General features: G+C 43.4%; 1 protein-coding gene across 4 annotated transcripts; it reads left to right on the top strand.

Annotated features, from left to right (window-relative positions):
- Positions 1-1,918: 1,918 nt before the first annotated feature.
- Positions 1,919-20,661, top strand: gtf2a1 (general transcription factor IIA, 1). Of its 4 annotated transcripts, none has more exons than XM_080791227.1 (10): positions 1,919-2,157; positions 4,125-4,226; positions 6,081-6,339; positions 6,966-7,030; positions 9,602-9,677; positions 10,855-10,979; positions 13,644-13,751; positions 15,047-15,349; positions 17,094-17,183; positions 18,531-20,661. In XM_080791227.1, the coding sequence occupies exons 1-10, from the start codon at positions 2,128-2,130 to the stop codon at positions 18,636-18,638; spliced, it is 1,266 nt and encodes a 421-aa protein (XP_080647353.1). In that variant the 5' UTR covers positions 1,919-2,127; the 3' UTR covers positions 18,639-20,661. The 4 variants fall into 4 exon arrangements, with proteins under 4 accessions (XP_080647353.1, XP_080647352.1, XP_080647351.1 ...); XM_080791226.1 differs by having other exon boundaries at positions 10,855-10,997; XM_080791225.1 differs by having other exon boundaries at positions 4,098-4,226.
- Positions 20,662-24,475: the final 3,814 nt, after the last annotated feature.

Below are 24,475 nucleotides of genomic sequence, written 5' to 3'. Positions count from 1 at the left end.
CCTTATAAGCCCTAGGGGTCTACTCTCTCCTCAAGGACCCCTATAGGTCCTAGGGGTATCTGCTCAAGGACCCCTATAGGTCCTAGTGGTTCCCAGACAAATCAATTCATCAAATAATACGTTTAACCACTTTAACCGTATACATTGGCAATTTGAAATGTGAGTTTATGCTATTTTCAAAATATCATTATTACACACATAAACGAAATTGTATGGGAAGGTTCCTTGCACAAAATATTTTCAGATGGGTGGCTAAATAGTAAATACATATTATTTGGGGGTCCTTGACATAAAAATGTTTGAGAATCAATGCCATATAAGTGCATGGACGTGTTAAAATCGGTATTATGTGGCGTCGTCGCCATCTTGTGGTCTAACTTAGTTACTACATGAATTCAGGTTCATTATTTAGGACAGAGCATATAATAATAGGCTGATTTGCTCATTTGATTTACATATTTTGGTGGGAAAGTTCTTTATGATCGTTTGTGATTGTTGACGTCTAGTGTGTGCAATGCATGTTTTTAGTCAAGCTGAAATGGCACATTCTCTAATCTCTAGTCTAAAATGACTTCGAGGAGTAGCCTAGCGCTAGCCTACTGCTCTGTCGAGAAAACGATATAAAGAACAATACGTACATCAAGTAGGACAAATGATCAAATGTCATAGACATAGGCTATTTATTCACGTGTGCCCTGGAGTTCCTATTTGTTTCCGAAATGTGAATCAGTGGTTGAGCATGGATCACTTAATGGATGAATAATTTCAAAGGCTGATCAATAAGCTCATGGGTCAATATGGTGTAGCCTAACCACTGCAGACCACTCGAAGAAATCAAAACATTTTAATAGGCCTATATTAAAAATGTATCTCTCATGTGCTGCAATGGAAATGTTTACGATAAACAAGTTTATAATATATTACAATACATATCAACGTTTTGCAACTTTTGTGTCACAGTCATCAAACATATAAAAAAATAAATACCGGTACATTTCCCATCAGCTGACTCATTCCTAAACGTACGCTCCGTCGTAAGACGGTGGCGCGCGCCCAAAATAGCAGATGTACAAGCTCATGGCGCGTCTCATCCGCAACCCGTCGTGAGCTTGGAGAATGGAGATGTGCTGCGAAGTAGTAGCACACACACAGTACTCAAGACATGGCGTGTCGTCGAGTGGGAAACCTCGTAAGTCCAAAACCCTTATACTTTTCAGTAATTGACTGCGTCTTTGCGTCTGCCCGTGTGAACGCAACATTTAGTATTTTCTCGTTTTAAGCCGATTTTGTATTGACCTGTAGACTTTCGTTGAACTCAGATCAATCTAGTAAGACAGCAGCGACACTAGCGTTGACTCCCATTGTAACAATGGAAGGCGGAAGACAAGTGCTCATTCTATCTCAATGGGATAGTTCCAAATATGTTTGGAACTATAGCCCATAGGCACCCGCTTCTCTCTTACTATTCCACTCTACAAAGTACAAACTGTTTAATAACATTTTCAATCAATCAATCAATCAATCATATCTTATTAATTTACGAAAACAAAAACATTTAATACAACTTGAAGTGTTTATTTGTACGTCTCTTAAATAAATGTTATGATGAATTGAACATGCGGTGGACCCTATATTGTAAACAAGTGTAATGCTTTATGGTGTCGTCCACAGTTAACAGTTTTGTATTGAGTTGTGCTTTAAATGTACTGTAATTCTCCAATCTGTTAATACATTCTTCAATCAATCAAACAAACATACAAGGTATCTGCCCGACAGTAGAGTGGGGGGGGGGGGGGGGGGGGTCGCTGTGGGGGGAGTCAACCTCCGCGCGAAGTCTCGCGAGATGACGGAGGTTGACCCTGCCCTATGTCTCGCGCACTCGCAGCTCCATCGCTCAGTATATAAAGGAGGACCAGGACGAGAGGAGGACGGCTGGGAGGAAGGCAGCAGCCCGCGGATTGTAAATAAGACCGCCAAAAACTGTGTTTTATTTACAAAAAGTAATGCCGGCTACTTTTAACAACCGCTCCCAGTTCTTTTAAGTCGTTTTTTTTGTTCTGTTATTTTTTTTCTGGCTTATTTCTCGCCTATTTTTCCGTGTGGTCTTTTTTAACACTGCGCGTAATAATGGCGAGCTCGGCTAACTCGAACCCAGTGGTAAGGCTCCATCTCTAAAAAGGACTCAGTGGAAATGAAATGGGAGGGTTAAAAAAAAAGAGAATCTTGTCAACCTGCTGCTTTGTATTGAGGGCAGTAAAAAGATGTGGGGAAAAAATAAAAGAAAGGGGGAAGTATCTTTGCCAACACTTCACCATTGTTTTAAATAAAATAATTGCCAATAGGTCATTTCAACCAGATTTCGAAACTAGAGAGGTGTCTCTGAATCTGAAAGCATTTAGAGTGATTGAGACGAAATTCGAGGGACTAAATGAGACAGAGAATAAATAAAAGTGCCTTCTGCATAAAAATAGATTTGACTTTGACATGACAAAGGTGGGTTTTTGGGTGGGCTTTTTTATGGACAGTTTCTATGAATGAGTCAGTTATAGGGGAGGGGAAATTGTGCTTCGTGGTTTATTGTCTTTTAAGGGACTAATAACTTGTAAGTCTAGTGGATTTCTTGTGTTGGGGGAGGAAAAGGGTAACGTTAGCTGTGTCAGTCAGTATTCACGATAAGGGAATCCGTGGCAAATGCTTTGCACTACAGCCACGTAGAAAATAGCAGATGTAAAACAAAAAACGTACGTCAAGCACCTTGTATTATCATCCACTGGCAATTAATCCGAACTTTGTGGAAGGAGTTATTCATTAAAGTCATACATTTGATCAGATCGAGAGTGAGAATATGCAGTCTCGTAATGTCCACCATTCCACGAACGAACAAGGCACGGCTAGCTGTCCCACACACACAGCTCCACACTGTTTTAATTCCTTCCTTAGTCCTTAACTATGAGCAAATATATCCCCCACCGACAACCATACTACTAAAAAAAAGACCCGTTCACACATTTATTCCATAAATATCCACCTAATTCGCCACTTCGAGAAAAAAATGCTACTGTTGGGCGCTCCGTAAGATGGCTTCCACGTCTCTGGTGGTGTGTGCTCTGTGTTGTGGTCCTCCTCCTTTCGGCTGCGGGGTTTTATACAGCCATATTGGCTCTCTATATAGACTGGCCCGGGGATGGGAAGGTGCTACTGGACTCTACGTCACCCGGCTCTACATATAAACACCACACCGGCCTTTAAATAGTGGAGGAGTCGAGGGAGAGAGACCGAGGTCCGCTCTGCGGACATTCACTGGTCTGTGGTCGGGGGACAGTCACAGTGCAATGTCCCGTGTAGTCGCTCGTAGTTACACGTCGATGGCCCCATATATAGATATATATTGGGACTTTGGTTCCTGGCTGCATTTCATGCTGTACGTGTTGTTTTCTCTGTGGGTGTGTGCTATATATTTCGATACGTGCCACGTAAACGAGTAAATTCCATTTGATTTCAAAACGTATAGTGCCTGTTTTGAGTTGTTTACATACATACAGTCCTGAGACTCCTGACCGAGGTGAATGTTAGCCACTTTAGCATATGGCGCAGTGCTACTGCGAGCAATGCATTGTCCATTATTACCTGACCACCAGTGACCACCAGACTGTACTGCATGGGTCTTAGTTGATTGTTGTGAAGTGTAATAGTAGAGTAATATCGGTAGTTGTTACGGCGTAAATGCTGACCTTGTGTTTTCCGGACTTTATGCTATAATATAGTTCATACACTGCAACATGCTGATTTGGCAATAAATATCAACATTTTAAGATTGTAGAAAGTTGGCTTTTGCACATATAGTTGCGTGCATATGCATAACAATAACCTGGTGAATATATATAATAATAAATAAATAAATAAAATATATATGGAACATATTAAAGAAATACCTATTGGCAATTATTTCAGCAATGAGACTTGAATATTTGGATGAACCAAAGCTTAAGCACAATTATTATCTTCTGTTTGTGTTTCGTATCCAGTGAGTGTTGTGTCCAGATAACCGCTGTGTTCAAATTAAACCCCCAGATCAATGTCTTCTGTCCTCTCAACAGCCTAAACTGTCTTCTGTCCTCTCTCAGCCTAAACTGTATAAGTCTGTGATTGAGGATGTCATCAATGAGGTTCGTGAGCTGTTCCTGGATGAGGGTGTGGACGAGCAGGTTTTGCAAGAGTTGAAAACGGTAACCACCCACCTAACCTGTTTCTGTTGCTTAATATGTACTTCCAGGGAAAATAACAGGTTACTTTTCATGTTTCTCTTTGTTTGCAGCCAGGCTAGAGGCTATGTATTAAAATGTTGTTAAAAAGTTTGAAGTGACTGCTTAGTGCTTACGCGTATTTTCTGTGGCTGCATAGTACTCGACCAGGAAACGTTCACTTCCACCCTTTGCATTAAAATAATCTCTAAACTTCGTCTTGGGTTGATTTCATACCCATCCCGTGTACAACTAAATTAATTAAGTGGCATTTTGCAAAAGGCATTTGTTATAAAATGTGTCACAGACGAGAAAGACAAGACCTTGAACAGCACTTGTACGAGAGACCGCAGACGCTGGTTTGTAATTATAACAATAATAACTGTAGAATTCAATAGCGGCTTCACGAGCAAGGTTAATGTAACCTGAACATTTGATTTGAGTAATTTGACAGTTAGCGAAATGGGCAGAATTACGCTTTTAATTTAATTTCCCATACAAATTGGCCCGGGGGAAAGAAACCCCCTGTAAGCTTCACAAAGTGATGCTAGATTACCTGCGGGCCACTCTCTTTATAGTTGGCAAAAGCCAATTTAAGGGTTTTCATAGTCCCCATGGCTATACTTTGCTGGGTTTTCACACCCATGCAATTGCATGTTAAAAATAGCTTGAGCAGAGCGGCTTGTTATTTCATTGGTGGAATAAAGTGGCATAACTTAGTGATGCTGCTAGGTACGCTTCCTGTGTCTGTGACGTATTGAAATACGAAATGACTTTCTAAACCCCCTATCTAAGGGATGCACCCACATTTATACGAAATGACGTTCTAAACCCCCTATCTAAGGGATTCACCCACATTTATACGAAATTACGTTCTAAACCCCCTATCTAAGGGATTCACCCACATTTATACGAAATGACGTTCTAAACCCCCTATCTAAGGGATTCACCCACATTTATACGAAATGACGTTCTAAACCCCCTATCTAAGGGATTCACCCACATTTATACGAAATGACGTTCTAAACCCCCTATCTAAGGGATGCACCCACATTTTAGTGTTTAAATTGTGAACAGACAAATAGCATGACAATATGCATTGATGTAGAAGTAACTTGACTTATCTGTGATTTAACAACTTGAACCCTATCTCTGTCCTATAACTGTCTACTGCATCGTCCTCCATGTTCAAATCAAATCAAATCTAACTTTATTTATAGAACACGTTTTAAAACAACCAAGGTTGACCAAAGTGGGCAAAACAGAGAACAGGCAAGAGAACACAGAATATAAATGAGAAAACACAATAAAAAATGACAAAAATATAAGCATGAAAGCATAAAATGGACTCAGGAGGGATTAAAAGCCAGTGAGAAAAGATGAGTCTTGAAGTGAGACTTAAAAACATTAATGGATGGGGCAGAACGAATGTGAAGGGGCAAGCTCTTCCAGAGCCTGGGAGCTGCAGCCGCTAAAGAGCGTGCGCCCCCTAGTGCTTCTTGTTAGTTAGCTTCTTGTGCATTGTTGTATGCCTGTTGCAAAGTATGTGATCGATTAGCACCACAGTGACCAATGGTTCCATTGTTCAGCTCCAATCCACTTTATTTATAAAGCATATTTAAAACAACAGAGTTGAAACAGTGCTGTACACACAAAATACTAAAATTTGAGTAAGACATAGGTCAGGTTTCACCTGACGAAATGAGCACCTAGTATAGGGCCAACTCCGGTCCTTTTGAGTAAGTATGGAGGATCTAAAATGTTTACGCCTGTATTGCTCATGCTCATAATATGGTTTATTGGTTTTTAGTTTTGTCTTGTTTCCTACTGTCGCTCCAGCTATGGGAGAACAAACTAATGCAGTCCAAGGCAGTGGAGGGCTTCCATACGGAAGAGCAGGCAGCCCTGCAGGCCGCTCAGCTGCAGCAGCAGCAGCAACAGCTGCAGCTGCAGCAACAGCAGCAGCAGCAGCAACATCAGCAGCAACAACAGCAACTGCATCAGCAGCAGACACACCAGACCCACCAGGTCCAGCAGATCCAGCAGATGGCACAGCCAGCGCAGGCCCAGCAAGTTCTGATGCAGCAACAGCAGCAAGGTTGGCCCCGAGCGTTGGAACTCACGTTATAAATGCTGTTAATCTGGCAGTCTAATCCGTGTTGAGAGCAGGTGCAGTGGAGAGCAGGGCAAGAGCACGTATAGAGCATGTTTAAAATGACAGCGTTGAACCAGTGCTGTACACTCTGTAAACCAATATATATATATACTAAAATACTGAGAGTAAAATAATAAACACTCGGTATGGCTCCATCAGAGTAGTGGCGACACGCTTTGATCTCGCCGCAAAGCGGGTGTCTATGGGCTATCGTTCCAAACATTGGAACTATCCCATTGAGATAGAATGAGCACTTACGCATTCCATTGTTACAATGGGAGTCAACGCTAGTGTTGCCACTCTCGTACTATATTACTCTGGGCTCCATATACTGTAGACACCGCTGTGTCCACTTGATCGCCACAGAGGCATGTTAAAGGGGCAGAGGATTCTACGAGTTAAACTATCTTCACTTTTATTTTAAGGATAGGAATTGTTATAATAAACAACGTGGGTCTGGCATCACATCAGTAATTCATTTATTTCCCCTTCTCTGCCATGATTTAGAAACAGAAAATAAATTGTAAAAATGTTTAACATGGTCTGAATTGTTTGTTATCTCTGCACAGCTCCCCAGCAGCAAGTCATTGTTCAGGATCCAAAGATTCTACAGCATATGAGTGCAACGGGGATGGTGAGTGAAAGTTTATGCAAGCGCTCGTCCTGTGTGTGTGTGTGTGTGTGTGTGTGTGTGTGGTCCGACAGGTGACGTCTCTATGTATGTAAATGTATCAAAAAGCTCCATATTTGTACAACATCCTCCGTTCGATTCTGGTTCGGGGATCAGTGTTGCTTGCGGCTCCCCATTGTAACTATAACATGCACATTATAGCCTCGCATAGCCAGCCTTTGCAATGCATATTGTCCCAGGCAGATTAAGTCTGGCCCCTCCCGATTGTGGGATTAAGTCTGGCCCCTCCCCTCCAGATTAGTCTGGAACCAGGCTATAACCAACCAGGGCCCAGTATTCAAATATGGGGCGGGGTCATTCAATGACCCCGCAATGACCGTCATTGCGAAGAAAACTGACCACTGAGAGGGAGTCGAGGACGAGACTAATATCCACGCAGTGATATTAGTATCAGTACGCGAGGCTAATGCACATACTGTACAGACTGGCCCAGAGACATCCCTGCTGTACAGCCATGCTAATGCACCATACAGACTGGCCCTGAGACATCCCTGCTGTACAGCCATGCTAATGCACCATACAGACTGGCCCTGAGACATCCCTGCTGTACAGCCATGCTAATGCACCATACAGACTGGCCCAGAGACATCCCTGCTGTACAGCCATGCTAATGCACCATACAGACTGGCCCAGAGACATCCCTGCTATACAGCCAGGCTAATGCACCATACAGACTGGCCCAGAGACATCCCTGCTGTACAGCCATGCTAATGCACCATACAGACTGGCCCTGAGACATCCCTGCTGTACAGCCATGCTAATGCACCATACAGACTGGCCCTGAGACATCCCTGCTGTACAGCCATGCTAATGCACCATACAGACTGGCCCAGAGACATCCCTGCTGTACAGCCATGCTAATGCACCATACAGACTGGCCCTGAGACATCCCTGCTGTACAGCCAGGCTAATGCACCATACAGACTGGCCCTGAGACATCCCTGCTGTACAGCCATGCTAATGCACCATACAGACTGGCCCAGAGACATCCCTGCTGTACAGCCATGCTAATGCACCATACAGACTGGCCCAGAGACATCCCTGCTGTACAGCCAGGCTAATGCACCATACAGACTGGCCCAGAGACATCCCTGCTGTACAGCCAGGCTAATGCACCATACAGACTGGCCCTGAGACATCCCTGTTGTACAGCCATGCTAATGCACCATACAGACTGGCCCTGAGAGAGACATCCCTGTTGTACACTTGAGTGCGTGGCGTGGCCCAGTTGAGCTCACAGATGGAAGCGGGATAAGAAAAGGATGAAGTCATCTAATTCTTCAGGAAGTCGTCAAACAAGGCTTTCAGTCAGGACTGAGGCTTACTGGACAGCTTAATCAGGGAGCACTCATCCCCTTCCTAAACACACGCCCTGTCCTCTCCTCCATCCATGGCTCTCTCTCTTGCACCAAGGCCTATCACAATTATTACAGTACATAATCTCCTAATTGCAATTATTTGAGATTAGGGATGCACCGTCCGAATATTAGGCCACCAAAACTATTCCGCCCAGTAGTCGCAAAAGATGCATATTCGGTATTCGGTTCGGTTGATTTTAGAGACTAAACCGAATAGTCAAAGAACCGGGGTTACCTTTCGTAACATACTGTTTTGTTGCGATGATGTGATCAGAATGTAATCATATCTTTTGCCATTATCATGTAGTTCTAAAATAAGTATATGGCCATGACAGCAATGGTACAAAAAACGGTTAAAAAAAAACATATATTATACCTTTCCTTGGTGTCACGCCCATCATCTTAGATAGATTTTCATTTTTTTTGTCGTCCTCCGTTTTCACGTGCAATCTGTTTGTGTCAGAAGTCACATCTGTTCCTTTCTAGTTCCACGTTCCCTTTTCTTGATTTATTTTTTTGAGCTGTGCCTGCATTTCTTTTTCACAGTGCTACAAACGGGTTTCATGTTGTGTTTAAATTCCGTGAGCAGGTGGTTTTCTAAAGCCTTCGTTTCTAATCTAAGCAGGGAAAATTAAATTGACAAAGACAAACCTAATTACAGACGATCTCATTGAATAAAAATATCTGCTGTTTAACACATTCAATCGGAAGGCAAAATATTACATAAATATGTTTTATGTGGGGAGGATAGAGGGAAATGAGGGAAACAAGAACCTTGGGAATTGCACGAAAGATTTGTTTGTACAACGGATCTGAAAGATTATTGTACAAAGCTTTTTTTCCAAATAAAGTAAACAATTAAACAAAGAAAAGCAGACCATCCATAATCCCACATCTCTCCACAATATTTCCAACTGCCAAAACGGCAGTCCGTTAAAACATTTCAACACAGCCCTTCCACCTTTGGCTGTCTTAAATCATCCATCTAAAGACATTCTACTCCAACAACCTAGACATCTCTGCTCATTTCTACTCGGATGCTGTATGTTGTCCAAGGCCTTTTGCCTGAGTGTGTGGGTCTCTCTCTAGTCTAGTAACTTTCCTGACGGTGTGTGTGTGTGTGTGTGTGTGTGTGTTCTTTTCTCCTCTCCTCTAGAGTGCTGCAGCAACTGCAGCAACTTTGGCCCTGCCCACAGGAGTCACTCCATACCAGCAGCTTATCACCAGTCAAGGTAGCGCACGCACAGACACACACACACGCACACACACGCACACAGCTAGACCATTGATCATGCTGAAGGGTTCATCCAATTAGCAGAGGACTGATACAAGATAAATACCTGTAAGTGACATTTCAAGTGATTTAAGTGATGAAACGCATGCTAAAAAAAACAACTAAAACTGGAATATGATAAATTTAAGCTGATAAGTGGGTTCTCTCCTGACTGGATGAAAATGGTGTCTCTGACATTTATTTTCTGTTTACAAAGAACTGGAGAGATGGGTAGAACCCTGTTACTGAACAAACACTTGCAATTACTCAGAATCAGAATATAGATATTTACAAATATCTTTAACCTCACAATATCACCTTTAGTAGTAGTAATAATAAAAATAAAACGTGTATAGCACCTTTCATGACATGAAATGCAGGTCAAAGTGCTTTGCAGAGCAATGGAGAAAAAAAGAAAAGAAAAGCAAGGCATATTAAAACAATTTAATAGCTGTAATGCTAAATATGACAAATAATTTAAAGAGTGTAGAAGTAGGTCTTGAGCTGTGCTTAAAAAGTGTCTACAGAGGCTGCCTGTCGAGGCAGTATCTAGGCAGGCAGTCATGTACTGTAGGTAGGAAGGTGCAAGACCATTGAGAGCTTTGTAAACAAGTAAAATCAATCCTAAAAACAACAGGAAGCCAATGCAGTAATTATGGGTAAAGGCGTCAAAAGATGATCTCGGTGGCAAAATCAATGGCTTAATCTATGAGAAAAACACAATACATTTAAAATATGGAGATGAGCGTTTTTCTGCCCGACACGGACGATTATATTCTAAGCCTGCTCTGTCCCTCTCCTCCCATGGATGGTATATTCTAAGCCTGCTCTGTCCCTCTCCTCCCATGGATGGTATATTCTAAGCCTGCTCTGTCCCTCTCCTCCCATGGATGGTATATTCTAAGCCTGCTCTGTCCCTCTCCTCCCATGGATGGTATATTCTAAGCCTGCTCTGTCCCTCTCCTCCCATGGATGGTATATTCTAAGCCTGCTCTGTCCCTCTCCTCCCATGGATGGTATATTCTAAGCCTGCTCTGTCCCTCTCCTCCCATGGATGGTATATTCTAAGCCTGCTCTGTCCCTCTCCTCCCATGGATGATATATTCTAAGCCTGCTCTGTCCCTCCTCCCGTGCAGGTCAGATCCTGCAGGTGGTGCGTGCTCCCAACGGGGCTCAGTACATCATCCAGCAGCCCCAGCAGCAGATCCTGCTGCAGCAACAGATGCAGCCGGGCGGTGTGCAGGCCCCTGTCATACAGCAGGTACGCCCCATCACGCAGGTAGGCCTACAGCAGTCACTCTCACACTTTAACCATGTCAACCTCATACAGCTACACTTAACCCATTTAGACCTGACGTCGAAATTAAAAAATGTCTTTTTTTAAATGTCATTTCTTTCTGAAAACCCTCATGTTTCTATATCAGTGGTTCTCAATATTTCAAGTCAAGGACCCCTAAAACTATATGAAATTGGCCGCTGACCCCCCATCTGAAAATGTGTTTCAGGGACCACCTCCCAGAAGCAAAGATTTGAGTTAAAAACGTTCGCTCTGAAAGAGTATATATTCAAAGCTTTGCACCACATGTTCATGATTTTTCAAAAACAGCAGACCTACAAGCTTGTAGCGCACCACTCAGTGGTATTTTTCATTTACCTGCACCTGCTCTCAATTTTTTATGTTTAAAACACCAAAAGGGGTTCCCGCCCAAAATTGGTTAATGTTTCCTCTGTACTAGCGAAAATTCCTGTAAACTGCAATTACAGATATGTTAAATAATACATGTATACATTTATATAGGATATAAAGATTTGTGCTCAATATGCCTGGAGCTGAGCACCAAATCGGCATTTTATTGTAATACTTTCTTTTTAATATAAATTATAATGGCAAAGGTTTAAGCCTCCTGGTTGGATTTGACAATCCTCCTGTTGGTATTGGAACCTAACACCGTCTGAGGGAGGAGAAAATATGCTGTATTCAGACACCTTCACTATATCTCTATATTTTAATTTAAATATATTTGCATTTTGCACAGACAAATACTAGTGTAAACTAAAGCATAGAGCAAAATAGTATTTTGGTTTTGTCAGTATTGTGTGCAGACCGATGGCATTATTATTTTATAATTATTTTGTGCAAAAAAATGCTTTGCATTCTCACGATGTGTCGTTTCTCGCCACATTGAGAGCTTGTAGATCGACTATTTTCACTACTTAATGATTGTATGGACTGTTATAAAATGGATTTTTATGTAAAAATAAAAAATCTTTTGAAAGAAATTTAAAAAAAAAAAACGTAGGAAAATAAAATGGGATATTTACTCGAGTCCGTGACCCACAAATGGGCCCCCGACCCACTCTTTGGGATATAAAGTATCTATTATATAGTGAAGGGTTTAAAAAGCTTTCCACTGCCACTGCGTGTCCTCCAGGTGGAGCTATTGGCACTCTAGTGGACGTGTGAATGTGGAGCCTCTGGATGTTTGGCCCTACTTCACCTTGGTGGAGCAAATCTGTTGAGCTGCATGCCATGGGTGGCTTGTGTTTTATCAGCCCGCAAAGCATAACTTGACATTTCAGCTTGAACTTCACTTGCTGTACAACGTTAGAAAGACATACATTACATTAAATACATTATGTTCCTCTTCTTCCAGCATTGGAAGACTAGACTGAAATAATTGGGGGTTTTTTTATCTTGAAATGGAGACAAACGAAGGATCAAATCTGGTGGGTCTGGAAAATATTGGCTCTCGGGGAGCCAGCCTTCAAATGTCACCAGAGATTTGTAATTGTTTCTCCCCTTAAGGATGACTAATAATTAATGATTCACAAGCTTCTCCGAAGCAGTAAAGCCTTCAGTTTGATCGATAGTGACCTGAAATGCCCGAATCGGTTTATCCCATTTTGGGCGGGAACCCTTTTTGGTGTTTTAAACATTATGTTATAATTTAGCTATTGAAAAATAGCAGATTTACAAGCTCATAGTGCGCTACTAGGTGGTGTGCTACGAGCTTGTGGGTTCTGCTATTTTAGAAAAATCGAGAAAATATATATTTCAGAAAACTGGAAGATTTAGAAGATTTTCTTTTTTTAATTTCGAGGTCAGGCCTAAATGGGTTATTATATGGGATCGCTGCCAGTGTGTGTGAGCTGCTGAGAAAAGGTTAATTACATCTATATCCCATTCCACAACACATGCTATTTCATTTTTATTGAGGCGGTTGATATGAAAACATTGAGGGGAAACAGCAGGGTACTGTAGACTGGGGAAGAAAGGACTTTGATCATTGACTGGGAATGGGTGCACATTTCAGTCTCCAAAGGTGGAGATTCTGAACAGCTACATCCTCCAGGACTATGTCCTGTCAACACCATTCAGGGGTTTTCTTAGCAGCTGAAAATATGTTTTAAAACCTTTTGTTGAGCGACATGTCGCGCAATGCTTATCCATCAAAGCATGAATTTGTCTCAGCCCATTTTGGGCGGGAACCCCTTTTGGTGTTTTAAGCATTATGTTATACTTTAGCTATCGAAAAATAGCAGATCTGTACAAGCTCATGTCATAGTGCGGCACCGAGTGCCACGCTACGAGCTTGTAGTTCTGCTATTTTTGAAAATTTGTGAAAATGTGGCACAAATTTGGAATTCTTTCAGAGCGAACGTTTTCAACTCAAATCTTTGCTTCTGGAACAACATATTTTCAGATGGAGGGTCGGCTGCCAAATACATATATTTTTGGGGGTCCTTGACATGAAAATGTTTGAGAACCACCGACATAGAAACCTAGGGTTTTCAGAAAACTGTCAGCATTTGTAGAATCGTCCTCAGGTCCAAATGGGTTAAAACCTTTTGTTTTGCGCAATGCCTATCCATCAAAGCGTGAATTAGTCTTAACAATGTCTTCCTAACTTGTGTACGGCTGCAGGTCCTGGCTCCGATGCAGGGAGGCCTTCCCCAGCAGACGGGAGTCATCATTCAGCCTCAACAGCTTGTCCTCGCCCCGGGAACCAAAGTCCAGGGCAACGCGCAGCAGGTCGGTTTCCACTTCCTCCTTAACCCATTCTGACCTGAGATCAGATTCATACGAGGTTTTCTACTGGACACACACTGGTCTGATGAACCCATTCTGACCTGAGATCAGATTCTGAAAATGTCAGTCGTTCTTCGATTTTTCAAAAATAGCAGACCTACAAGCTCGTAGCGCGCCACTCGGTGGCGCGCTATGAGCTTGTAGATCTGCTATTTTTCAATAGCTAAAGCATAACATGATGCCAACACCAAAACGGGTGCCCGGTCAGAATGGGTTAAAGCCAGACCCTTTTCATTCCTCTGGCTGACCTGAGCCTCTCTGCCATGCCAAACGGAGGAAAGGCAATGGTGGCTCGCTCTAATTGCAATCAGAAAGGGGGCTTTGAGACGTCCTGCACTGTAGTACATGGCGTTTCAATTTCCAATCATTTCCAATTGAATCAAGGGGGTTTTATTATTTCCACTAGCATCTCCGGGATATTATTATAACGACAACATCCACATTATATTATCTGTGTAATTTAGGCCAGGCGTTTTCAAACTATCACTATGCCACGGACACCCAAATGGACTTTTATTAGGACATGGACCCCATTTTAAATTATTCTGTCCACAGGATCCCATTATATGAAATGAAAATGCTGTTTTGGTTTATAAGTCATAATTGTACATGAGAAATGGATTCATAATGGTGATATTGAAACTAATCTAGTGAGTGACACACATTTATATAGAACTTTTATCCATAGCGCTTTACATACTGTAGATTGTCAGATATTACATTCACCCATTTTCACACACACACACACACACACACACACACACACACACACACACACACACACACACACACCCCGATGGCAGAGGAAACCAACTTGCACATCAGGAGCAATTAGGAGTTCAGCCACATCTTGCGAGTCAAGGACACTTCAACACTAAAGGCCTATTCATAGTCTGGATTTTCGGTGGTGAGGTGACCACCCCTCCGGTGGTGAGAAATAACGTTGAGCGGTGGTGAGTAAAAACAGAGAGAAGGGCTGGAGCGGTGGCGGTGGTTTGCTCGTCACCGCGGCTCGTGATGTCATGTTGTAGTTCGGTGGTCACCCATCCACCGTAAATCCAGACTATGTAAAGTATGTATGAGCCTTAACTCTATTGCATAGCTTCTCAAGGTGGGGTCCATGATGGAGTTCCAAGTGGACTCTTACAGGTCTGTAACTCTCAGAGTTATGGGATGTCCTAGAAATGAACAAACGTTTTGAGAAGCACTGATTTAATCTGCTGCGTTGTTCTCAACAGGTGATGCAGGCAGCAGCCATGGCTCAGCCCGGGCAGACCGTGGCTCAGCTGCAGCAGCTCCAACAGGCCCAGCAGCTCCAACAGGCCCAACAGGCCCAACAGGCCCAACAGGCCCAGGGTGCAGCTGCGCTACAGGCCCAGCAGCCCCAACAGCAGCAGCAGCAGCAGCCTCCCATGATGCTGCAGGTGGACGGAGCGGGCGACACCTCCTCGGAAGAAGACGAGGACGAGGAGGAGGAGTACGATGAAGACGAAGAGGAGGAGAAGGACAAGGACGGCGGCGAGGACGGACAGGTGGAGGAGGTACGTTAATGTGTCGGGATTGGCCCCCAAGAGCGGAATCCAGGTCCTGGGTTTGATTCCCACCGGGGACAGGGGACGTATTTTACACTCTTGAGTTAAACTCTCCAACTACTAGTACTACTACTACTAAATCCTCCTCCAGCCAATATCACTTTCCGTTTTCCTTCGTTTCAAATCACAACTGTATGCCAGTTGGTGAGAAGATATGGAGTGTCAGGCCGCTTTATCAACCAAATGTATTCGAGTCGATTATCACAAAGGCGATGTAACGTGAAAATGCTATGCAAAACAGTACAGCCTAACATTTACAACCAATTGAGTCAGCCACAGCCTAATGAAGCCACAGCCTAATGAAGCCACAGCCTAATGAAGCCACAGCCTAATGAAGCCACAGCCTAATGAAGCCACAGCCTATGAGCGTCATTCTTTACTCAAACCAGAGAGGTGCCCGTGGGGGCTCTATGGCGGTGCACGTTGGGCACTTGGCCTACTTGGAACGATGCAGGTTGGAAATGCATGCCCCGCCCAGATATTATGTCTGTTGCTTTTATGCTCGAGGTCAGAATGAAGTCAGGTTTATGTACAGTATGTGTCTCTCTGTGTCCCTTTATTCCTATATATGGAGTTCTGTAGTCAGCCATGCCCAAATATGGAGTGTTGGGATGTCGGAACAGGCCAGCTTGTGGAGTTCTGTGTCAGGCATGCTAAAATATGGAGTGTTTGTGAGGTCCGAAGTAGGCCAGCTCCATATATGAGCGCTGGGCAGGGGCCCGGGCAGAGGAACGCTGGGCAGGGGCCCGGGCAGAGGCCTTTTTGGGTCGGTTCTGGGCAGGGGCCCGGGCAGAGGCCTTTTTGGGTCGGTTCTGGGCAGGGGCCCGGGCAGAGGCCTTTTTGGGTCGGTTCTGGCAGCCGTGTGTCCGACCGACTCTACACTGGGCACAGCAACCTGCGGTGGTGTGGAACGCGTGTGTCGAATTTGAAGTCTGTGGGGCGAACGTTTTTTTAGTTACTTGGATTACACACGTACGTACAGACAGAAAGACAGAGACTTGGTGCATTTATAGATAGATGACTACTGTTGCAAAAAGTCTAAACTGAGTGAACACAATGACCAAAATGCCTCTGGACTGGACATCGCCTTCTTTTTTTTTCTTTTTTTTTTTTATCCCACGATTTTGTAACCCATTTTTCACCCCTGTGTCAATCATCTAATGTGATCCTGGGCTCTACACACCCTCCGCCAACCTAGTCCCCATATACAGTATGGGGGACAAGGGGAGAGCAACGGACTTGAGCTCATGCTTCCTTCATGCCTGAGTGTCCAAGTTGCTCCTTTACACCTGACAGGGGGGAGTTTCCCTGGTTGGAACACGTTATTCCAACCAGTTCCTTTCCCCTCCATCAGGCGCCCCGGCTCGCCTTCTTGATAATCAACTCAAGTCCATTTGGTTGATAAAGCGGCCTCACTCAAGAGTGTAAAAACGAACCCTGAAGGTGGTTGCACACTGGACGCGTTTTTCGGAAAACCGACGGAAAAACACAGCTAAAAATCCAAAAACGTGTCCAGTGTGCAGGGACCTTTATTGGTCCTTTATGGACTATTACTATCGACCTGAAGAATGAGACTGCATTGCACAGAGAGATTGCATTCGTAAGCTTGTCTCAGCTTCAGCCAAGTGACCATGAGTCACGTGTCACCGGCGGTGGTGTTGACCTGTTCTCATCCTGGTGTTTCTTCCTCTAGGAGCCTCTGAACAGTGGGGACGACGTGAGTGACGAGGAGGACCAAGAACTGTTTGATACAGAGAATGTAGTGGTGTGCCAATATGACAAGGTACCACACACACACACACACACACACACACACACACACACACACACAGTGATTTAACATGCTGTAGTGTGCATGCCAGGTGGTTAGGTGGCGCTGACGCACTGCCAGATAGACCAGACACGCATGCAGAAGAACCACTTCCATTGTACTTCCTATCACAAGTCTGTTTGTTTACATCATGGTTTACAGATGCAGCGTCTCGCTAGTCTCTGCATTTGTATTTGTAGGTTGAGCGGGGCGAGGGAACGCTTGCTCATTCTAGGAACTCCAAATATGGTCTACGGCAGCCCAGGCGGTGGCGTAACCGTCTGGGCACCCGACTGGTAATCCAGTCACAGTGTGCCGCGGGTTCGTACTACAACGTCACTTGAAACTCAACAAATAGCGAAAGTAGTATCAGATCTACAAGCTCACGGATCGGCTATGTTTGATTAGCTAACAAAACGCCCATCCCATAAACTGCTGCCGTGGGGAGGGCTTTCAGTCTGAATAATGAAGTGAAACGAAATGAAAATTCAGACTGAGTGTCAGGTTACATCATCTGTTGTATCATGTAGTTGGGAAATGGGCGTAGCCTGTAATGAGAATTGTCTCATGATCCAATAAATTCAGGGAAAACGTTTGATTGTGTGACAGTTCTAGGCAGACATGTAAAGGTTATTTAAAAACAAACTGGAGTGTCTTCCATGGCCTACTGGCAGTGTGCATGAAAAGGTTGATGCTGATTGGTCCAGCGGTTTCCGAGATTAGCCGCGCACGCATACACGCACGCACACACATACATAAACATAATCTCCGCCTTCCGGACATTATTAATATTAATATATCGCCTCTCGCGTCGGGAGGAAAACTTTTACTTCAGGATTCAAATGAAAAAACTGCTAAAGTAGCAGATCTACAAATACAATACAAGCTTGGGACGTGTTGCTTCGCGCCACGTTTGGAGCTTGTAGATCTGCTACATGTGATGTTTGTGTGTCATACTGTAGTATGATCATGTTTAGTAGGGCATTCATTTACGAAAAAACACAAAGTTAAAATATGGAGATAAGAGGTTTCTGCTCAACAGCAACGACGACGTGCATGTATCTCTGAATCTCATCAATTCTCTAACCTAATGTCACTGAGTTGGAAACCTTGGGATGTCTTTGGGACGTTACTGGCCATAAAAACGGAAACGCCGGGTGAAACATTCTAGTCCCGTGGCGTTTATGTGCATGATCCTCCGCACGCAACACCTGCATGCGTGAGCGTGAGATTTAAGAGGCTGTAAAAGTGAAACTGTGTCCGTGTCTGCGCTCGTACTCCCACGCCGTGTTCATTTCCTCCCTCGTTCCTTCTTCCCAGATCCACAGAAGTAAGAACAAATGGAAATTCCACCTGAAGGACGGCATCATGAATCTGAACGGGAGGGACTATGTCTTCTCCAAGGCCATTGGGGATGCCGAATGGTGAAACGCAAGTAGTGGCCGTGTGGGGATGGAAAACACAAAAACACAAAAAAAATCCACAAAAAGGAGACAGGAGCAGGAACTCTGCTGGAAGAACCTTCTGTCCACTTTTAAACGGAGACACGTCACTGTCCTCGCGAAGGGCTCCGGTTTCAGGAGACCTGCTCCCGACGGAGACAATGCAACCATAATGAACTCTTTGAGAAACCCAAAAGAACTGTGAGGTACTGGAAGAATCCTGGGTGTTTTTTGGGCGGGGGGGGGGGGGGGGGGGGGGTTGTTCGTAACGCCTAACTAGCCTTGCAGGATGAGAGACCTCTGAGGGGCGTGCGTGTGTGTGTGTGCGTGTGTGTGTGGTATGTATGATTTGAGGTGGGAGGGTTAGGATAAACGCCTGGGAACAGATTGTGGTCTTTCTTTTGCTTCCCTACCCTACACCCACTGCAGGCTTCCTCGCCCACCCCGCCCCGCCCCCCACATCAGCACCCTCCACCTTAGTGTCTGATCTAACCTCCTTTTGGAACTCTTAGCGTTTCACATCCATGCATTCGTAGTGGACCAGTGTGACCCTGACTTGATTGTCCCCCGTGCTTTCCCTGTGTGTCAGAGGGCATCCGGCATAACCTCATAACAAAAGATTAATCAAACTCATCCATGATCAATGCACTGTAGTCGCTTTTGACTGGGTCGACCAGTCGGGGACAAAGCAGTAGTGCCACCAGTCGAAGGTCGTTGCCTTTCTTTCTTTTATTTTCTTTAAGAATGATTGTTGGACTTTTTAGGTTTCGTCCCCCAATCTTTTTGTTTCGGGGATCCTAAACGGCTGAGCTGTACGTAGTTGTGCGTGGGTGTTGCACACCCGAACAAGCGATCTCACAGCGTGTTGTGAGCTTGTGGATCGGCTCTTTTCGGCACGTGACGCAACACTGGCGTGCAAACTAAGTATCCATCAGCCGTAATTCCATGTCACAGATTCCTGCCGCTGGCTTAGATTATAAACTTAAAAATTGTCCTTTATATATAATTTACCATGGTACAGGTGCCCAATATAGTGTTTTATTATGGAGTTTTTGTTTTTAAACATTTTAAGAAATTGTATTTCACTGAAGGGTAAACACTAAGAAGACAAAGTTACAATCGCGGTGAAATGACCGCTAATTGTAGAATGATTCCTAATTTCAAGAGCGCTGAATGCCCAAAAATAGACTTTTCTGGAGCCTCATCCCATCTTCAGCTTGAAAACCTAGCATTGTCATTTCTAATTTAAATGTTCTCTTGTCTTTCGTGTTGCTCACTCTTGATACAGTTCTTTGCAGCCGTCTAAATATTTGCACTGTCAGTTGATCAAAATAATGTGTTGAAATCAGTCAAACTATAGTCTGTAGCCACAGCGTGCTCAAGTGTGTGTGTGTGTGTGTGTGTGTGTGTGTGTGTGTGTGTGTGTGTGTGTGTGTGTGTGTGACCGTGTGTGTGAGACCTTGTGTGTGTGTGACCGTGTGGGTGTGTGCGTGTGTGTGACCTTGTGTGTATGATGTGTGTTGTGTACTTATAGCAGTCTTTTCTCCTGGAAGGGTGCTGCTCAAAGTTTCTTGAACACCCCACAATCCCAAATGTTACGATTTTATGGCATTTTAAATGTTTCTATTTATTCCTGAAGGTTCACACAATGGTTTTTTTCCTTTCCTTTCCTTTCATTTCCTTTCCTTTTTCTTTTATTTTCTTTTCTTTCTTCTGAGTGGTTGGAAAGCTGCACCGAACTGTGCTCTTATAATCAAATAAGTGTTCCTTTCTTTCTGTTGGTTGGACAACGAACGCTCCGAGACGCGCTGTGTGTCCCGAATCATTTCATCCACCATGAGAATCTCCTGTGCTCTCATTTTAATTGACTTTTAACATAAAATACTGTTCTGTTTTGTATTGAAGCGAGGTTCACTTGGGGCCCTGCGTCGTTTCGTTTTTTTTCTTTTTTTGGTTTTCTTTGTGCCCCGTGTTGCAACAATTTAAAATAAAGTATGTTTTCAGATACATTGTTGCTTTGGTTGTTGGCTAGCCGTCTGAAACTAGTAGGTTTTATTCATAAATAACTTTGATACTAAAGGGATTGTTATTAGATATGGGGTTGATATCAAAGACCCAGATGTAATCTACAAAAACATCAAAGCAAACTTAACACCCCAACGCCTTTTGCTATACGCATTAAACAAATGAATCTCCCTCCAAACTAACAGTCCAACTCTACTTTCCTCACTGAAAGCAATGGATCACGTTGTCACAACTTATATTGGCTGATTTTAAACAATTTTGAAGTGACAAAGTGCTATTGATGCACGGCAGCGCACGGCACGCACCACCACACTCTGTCTCAAATTGAAGAGAAATGTCTGGTGCCAAAGAACTGTATGATCCAAACTGATTCAGGTGGAGCGCTGCTTCAAGGAGCTCTTTTATCACCATGGTCTTTCAATCCTTTGGCGGCACTCCGCTATACAGTAGCAGGTCCTCACAGCTCGTCGTACCGTATTTCACATGAACACACTGTACTCTTTCTGATGTCACATTTCATGCCTGATTTATGCGCCATACGACGACGCGCAAGTCGGGCTCATCCGCATCCTCCCCCTCTGCCCTTTCTCATCCTCCCCCTGCCCTTTCTCATGTGTGCCTTGTGGATATACCGTCTTGTCTTAGGTGGAAACCTCATTAATATGACCAAACCGGCTACCTTTCAGGATTCAAGTAAAAAAAAAACTGCAAAATGTAGCAGATCTACAAGCTTGAAGTGTGTCGCTTGTGGATCTGCTACAGTTGATGCTATCGTATGATCAAGTAGGGATGTTATTCATTTACGGAAAAAAGGTCAATTGCACCCAAAAACCTGAACTTTTAACATTCAGTAGATTTTCTGTGGTCTGGGGTTGTGCTCTGATTTGCCTGTGGACTGTGAGGTAAGAGTCCACAAATCCCATATACTCAGTGTAGGGCGTAATAATGCAGATGTTTGCCTGTTTTCATGCAGCTCAAAAGGCACAAAACACACAGAGAAAACCACAGAAAATCCACTGAATGTTCAAAGTTCAGGTTGTGGGGGTGTGATTGAGGTCATAAAACCTAAAATGAAAAACCGATAAAATAAAATTAAAAAGTGAAAATGAATGTCATGAAACCTTTAAAACATGGAGATAAGAGGTTTCCGCCCAACGACAGTGACCATATCGTTTCAGCTTCATGGTAGATGAGCGTTCAAAGAGGATGCCTCTTTAAAACATAAAAAACTAAATTAGAAAAATATGTATTCTTGGCGTTTTAATTGTTCTGTGTTTTAACTGCTGTCAGAGTAATTGTTAGGGAAATGTTTATCAATCATGTTAATCTTTTATTTCTTTTCTTTTTTTATCAAGTGATTTGTAACCATTACTTGGGCTGTGATTTGAATACAGTTAGGGAGGTTTTACTGAACAGACATTGAGTATTTCTTTTCTCCTTTGCTAAAAAGTTAAATTAAAGTAAGAAAAAGAAACATACATTTATTTTTGGCTGTAATTTGTTGACTGTTTAGAATAGTTTTACCCAATTTAATATACAAATTAAATTATCTTTTAAAGGGCTACTGAGATTATCTTTAAATAGAATGCTAAACAAAATGGAACATCTGACATAACACTTAGCATTGGGTTCAGTGTGTAAATGCATAAATCAGTTGTGTCGAGTGTATCGAGTGTATCGAGTCCCAGACGCATCATTTTGACATGATCATGATGTCCTCACAGTTGAAGTTGGCCTTTAAAGTGCTGCTTTATGTCTGATGAGACGTCATCCATTACATTCACTAAGGCCCCATTTAGACTGCAGTCACATCCAGTCAAATCTATTCTTTTGGCCTGAACCATTGCAATTTGCAAGTGACCAGATCGGATCTGTCACATCCAGATTGGAATCCGTTTTGTTTAAGTATGAGTCTAAACAGAAACAAGTCGCAAACAAGTCACACATGGAATCTGATTTAGATCCGCTTGTTGCATTCAGACTGAGACGGATATCCTCAAATCAGATTTGGAACCACCTCTGAATGTGACTCAAATCACATTTGTAAAAATCGGATTCCATGTGACCTGTCTGCATTTAGACTTTTTTTTAAACAATCTGATTCAGGCTAGATTTGGCTGCCAGTGTAAATTGGGGCCTCGGCATCGAATGTGATTACAAAATCAACTTGAGCTTTAAACGGAATGGTAGTCAGTGGGTGAGCATAGCCTGGGCTTTCTTGCTCTCTCTCTCTCTCTCTGCTTTTACCATAATTCCTACCCAAACTGATACAAGCCCAGTCTGTTTTCTTAAGGGTAATTATGAGATAAAGGTGTGGTACTGGCTGGGACTAATGCCGAATCATGGACGGCGGTGGGATTTCACCCTTGATTGTGGTAAATGTATTTGAGGCGGGCTGTCGGTTCTGCGGGCCGTCACGCGCCTCACAAAGAGCCAGTCATTGAGTTGGGAAGCGCGGGGCAGAATGTAACCACACCTGCTCCACATGAAGTGCGAGCCTTCTCGACACTCCTGGGCACTCGAACAGACACAAGTGTTTTTCAGCCGCTGCTGAAGCATGATTTTCTACAATACTACAGAGTTCAACTGTGCCCGAAAATAACTTTGGTTTATGGAAAGTCGGATATTTTTGAGCAGCAACGCAGTCGGAAATATAAAGTATAATGGTTATCATATGAACGGTTCCAAAGATAAATTATCGCTCCACCGAGGTGGACTGCCCTTGTATTGCAAAATAGTTTGATTGTTGGCTATAACCGTGTGCAAGACAGCCAGGCTGCCTAAGACCTGCCAAGAGTTCCCTGCTTATCTGCACCCAGTACAGTACAGTACATGAAGGAAATGGTGTGATTTCTTCAGTTCATCTGTATTTCGTCTCTCGGGTGGACTCCAGAGAAGTGTGATCAAGTAGTGCATTAATTTATGAAAATAACAAAAAGTGAAAATATGGAGATAAGAGGGTTTTTTGCCCAACAGCGACGATTTGCTTCCCTGCTTCCATTGAACAGCTCAAAGTCTATTACCGTTCGCTCACATCATGTGTGCCGGGTTCTCCTATAGCAGAAAAGTGATCAGACAAATGGTTTTTGAAAGAGAGGCTTCTGGGTGTGAGAGCGATGGCCCCGGGCCCAGGGTGGCTCTACACGGTGGGGATTTACATCGCTGGAAGCCTCGGTGAAAGAGGAAACCGTGAATGTTTGTCAGTGCTTGCTTGGTTTTCGATCTGCTTGAACAGACTGGATTCCCTTGAGGAACCACTAAAGAGCCTTAAGTGTTTTTGGCTGCCCACTCTCGATAGTCTCTGCGTAGGAGACTGTGGCTCACTCCAGTAGCCACAGGAGTATTCTCTGAGGCCAGGAGGGAAGGGAACTTAACCCTTCAGGAGGACTGTGACTGTCCCCTTCTTGTTAACGTTCAGGAGACTAGGGTGGCAACTATATATCGCTGATTTTCCTACTTTTCGACTAATAGAATAATCGATGTGTGTTTTGGCCACAAGAATGTGAAATAGATTTGTCTGATTTAACCACGTAAACCATATTTTATACATTGTCCTACGGAGGTGTCGCACAAAAATAGCAAGCCTTTTAGTAGAAAATAGTAGATTTACAAGCTCATTATAATATATATATATATATATAATTTAAATTGATTTCCTTTATTTACCTTGGGCTGTACGCCATGTTTTTCGCAAAGTCATACATTTTCATCGCCGGATACAGTGGTACTAGGTTAGTAGGCCTTAAGGGGTTTGTGTTCCCGAAAGGCCCAGAGAGATGGAAGGGATAGTGTTGAGGA

Source organism: Protomyctophum bolini (genome assembly GCF_963924005.1).
Source record: "Protomyctophum bolini genome assembly, chromosome: 19".
NCBI lineage: Eukaryota > Metazoa > Chordata > Actinopteri > Myctophiformes > Myctophidae > Protomyctophum > Protomyctophum bolini.
The sequence above is the reverse complement of the archived record's forward strand: the minus strand, read 5'-3'. Positions and strand labels throughout refer to the sequence as shown.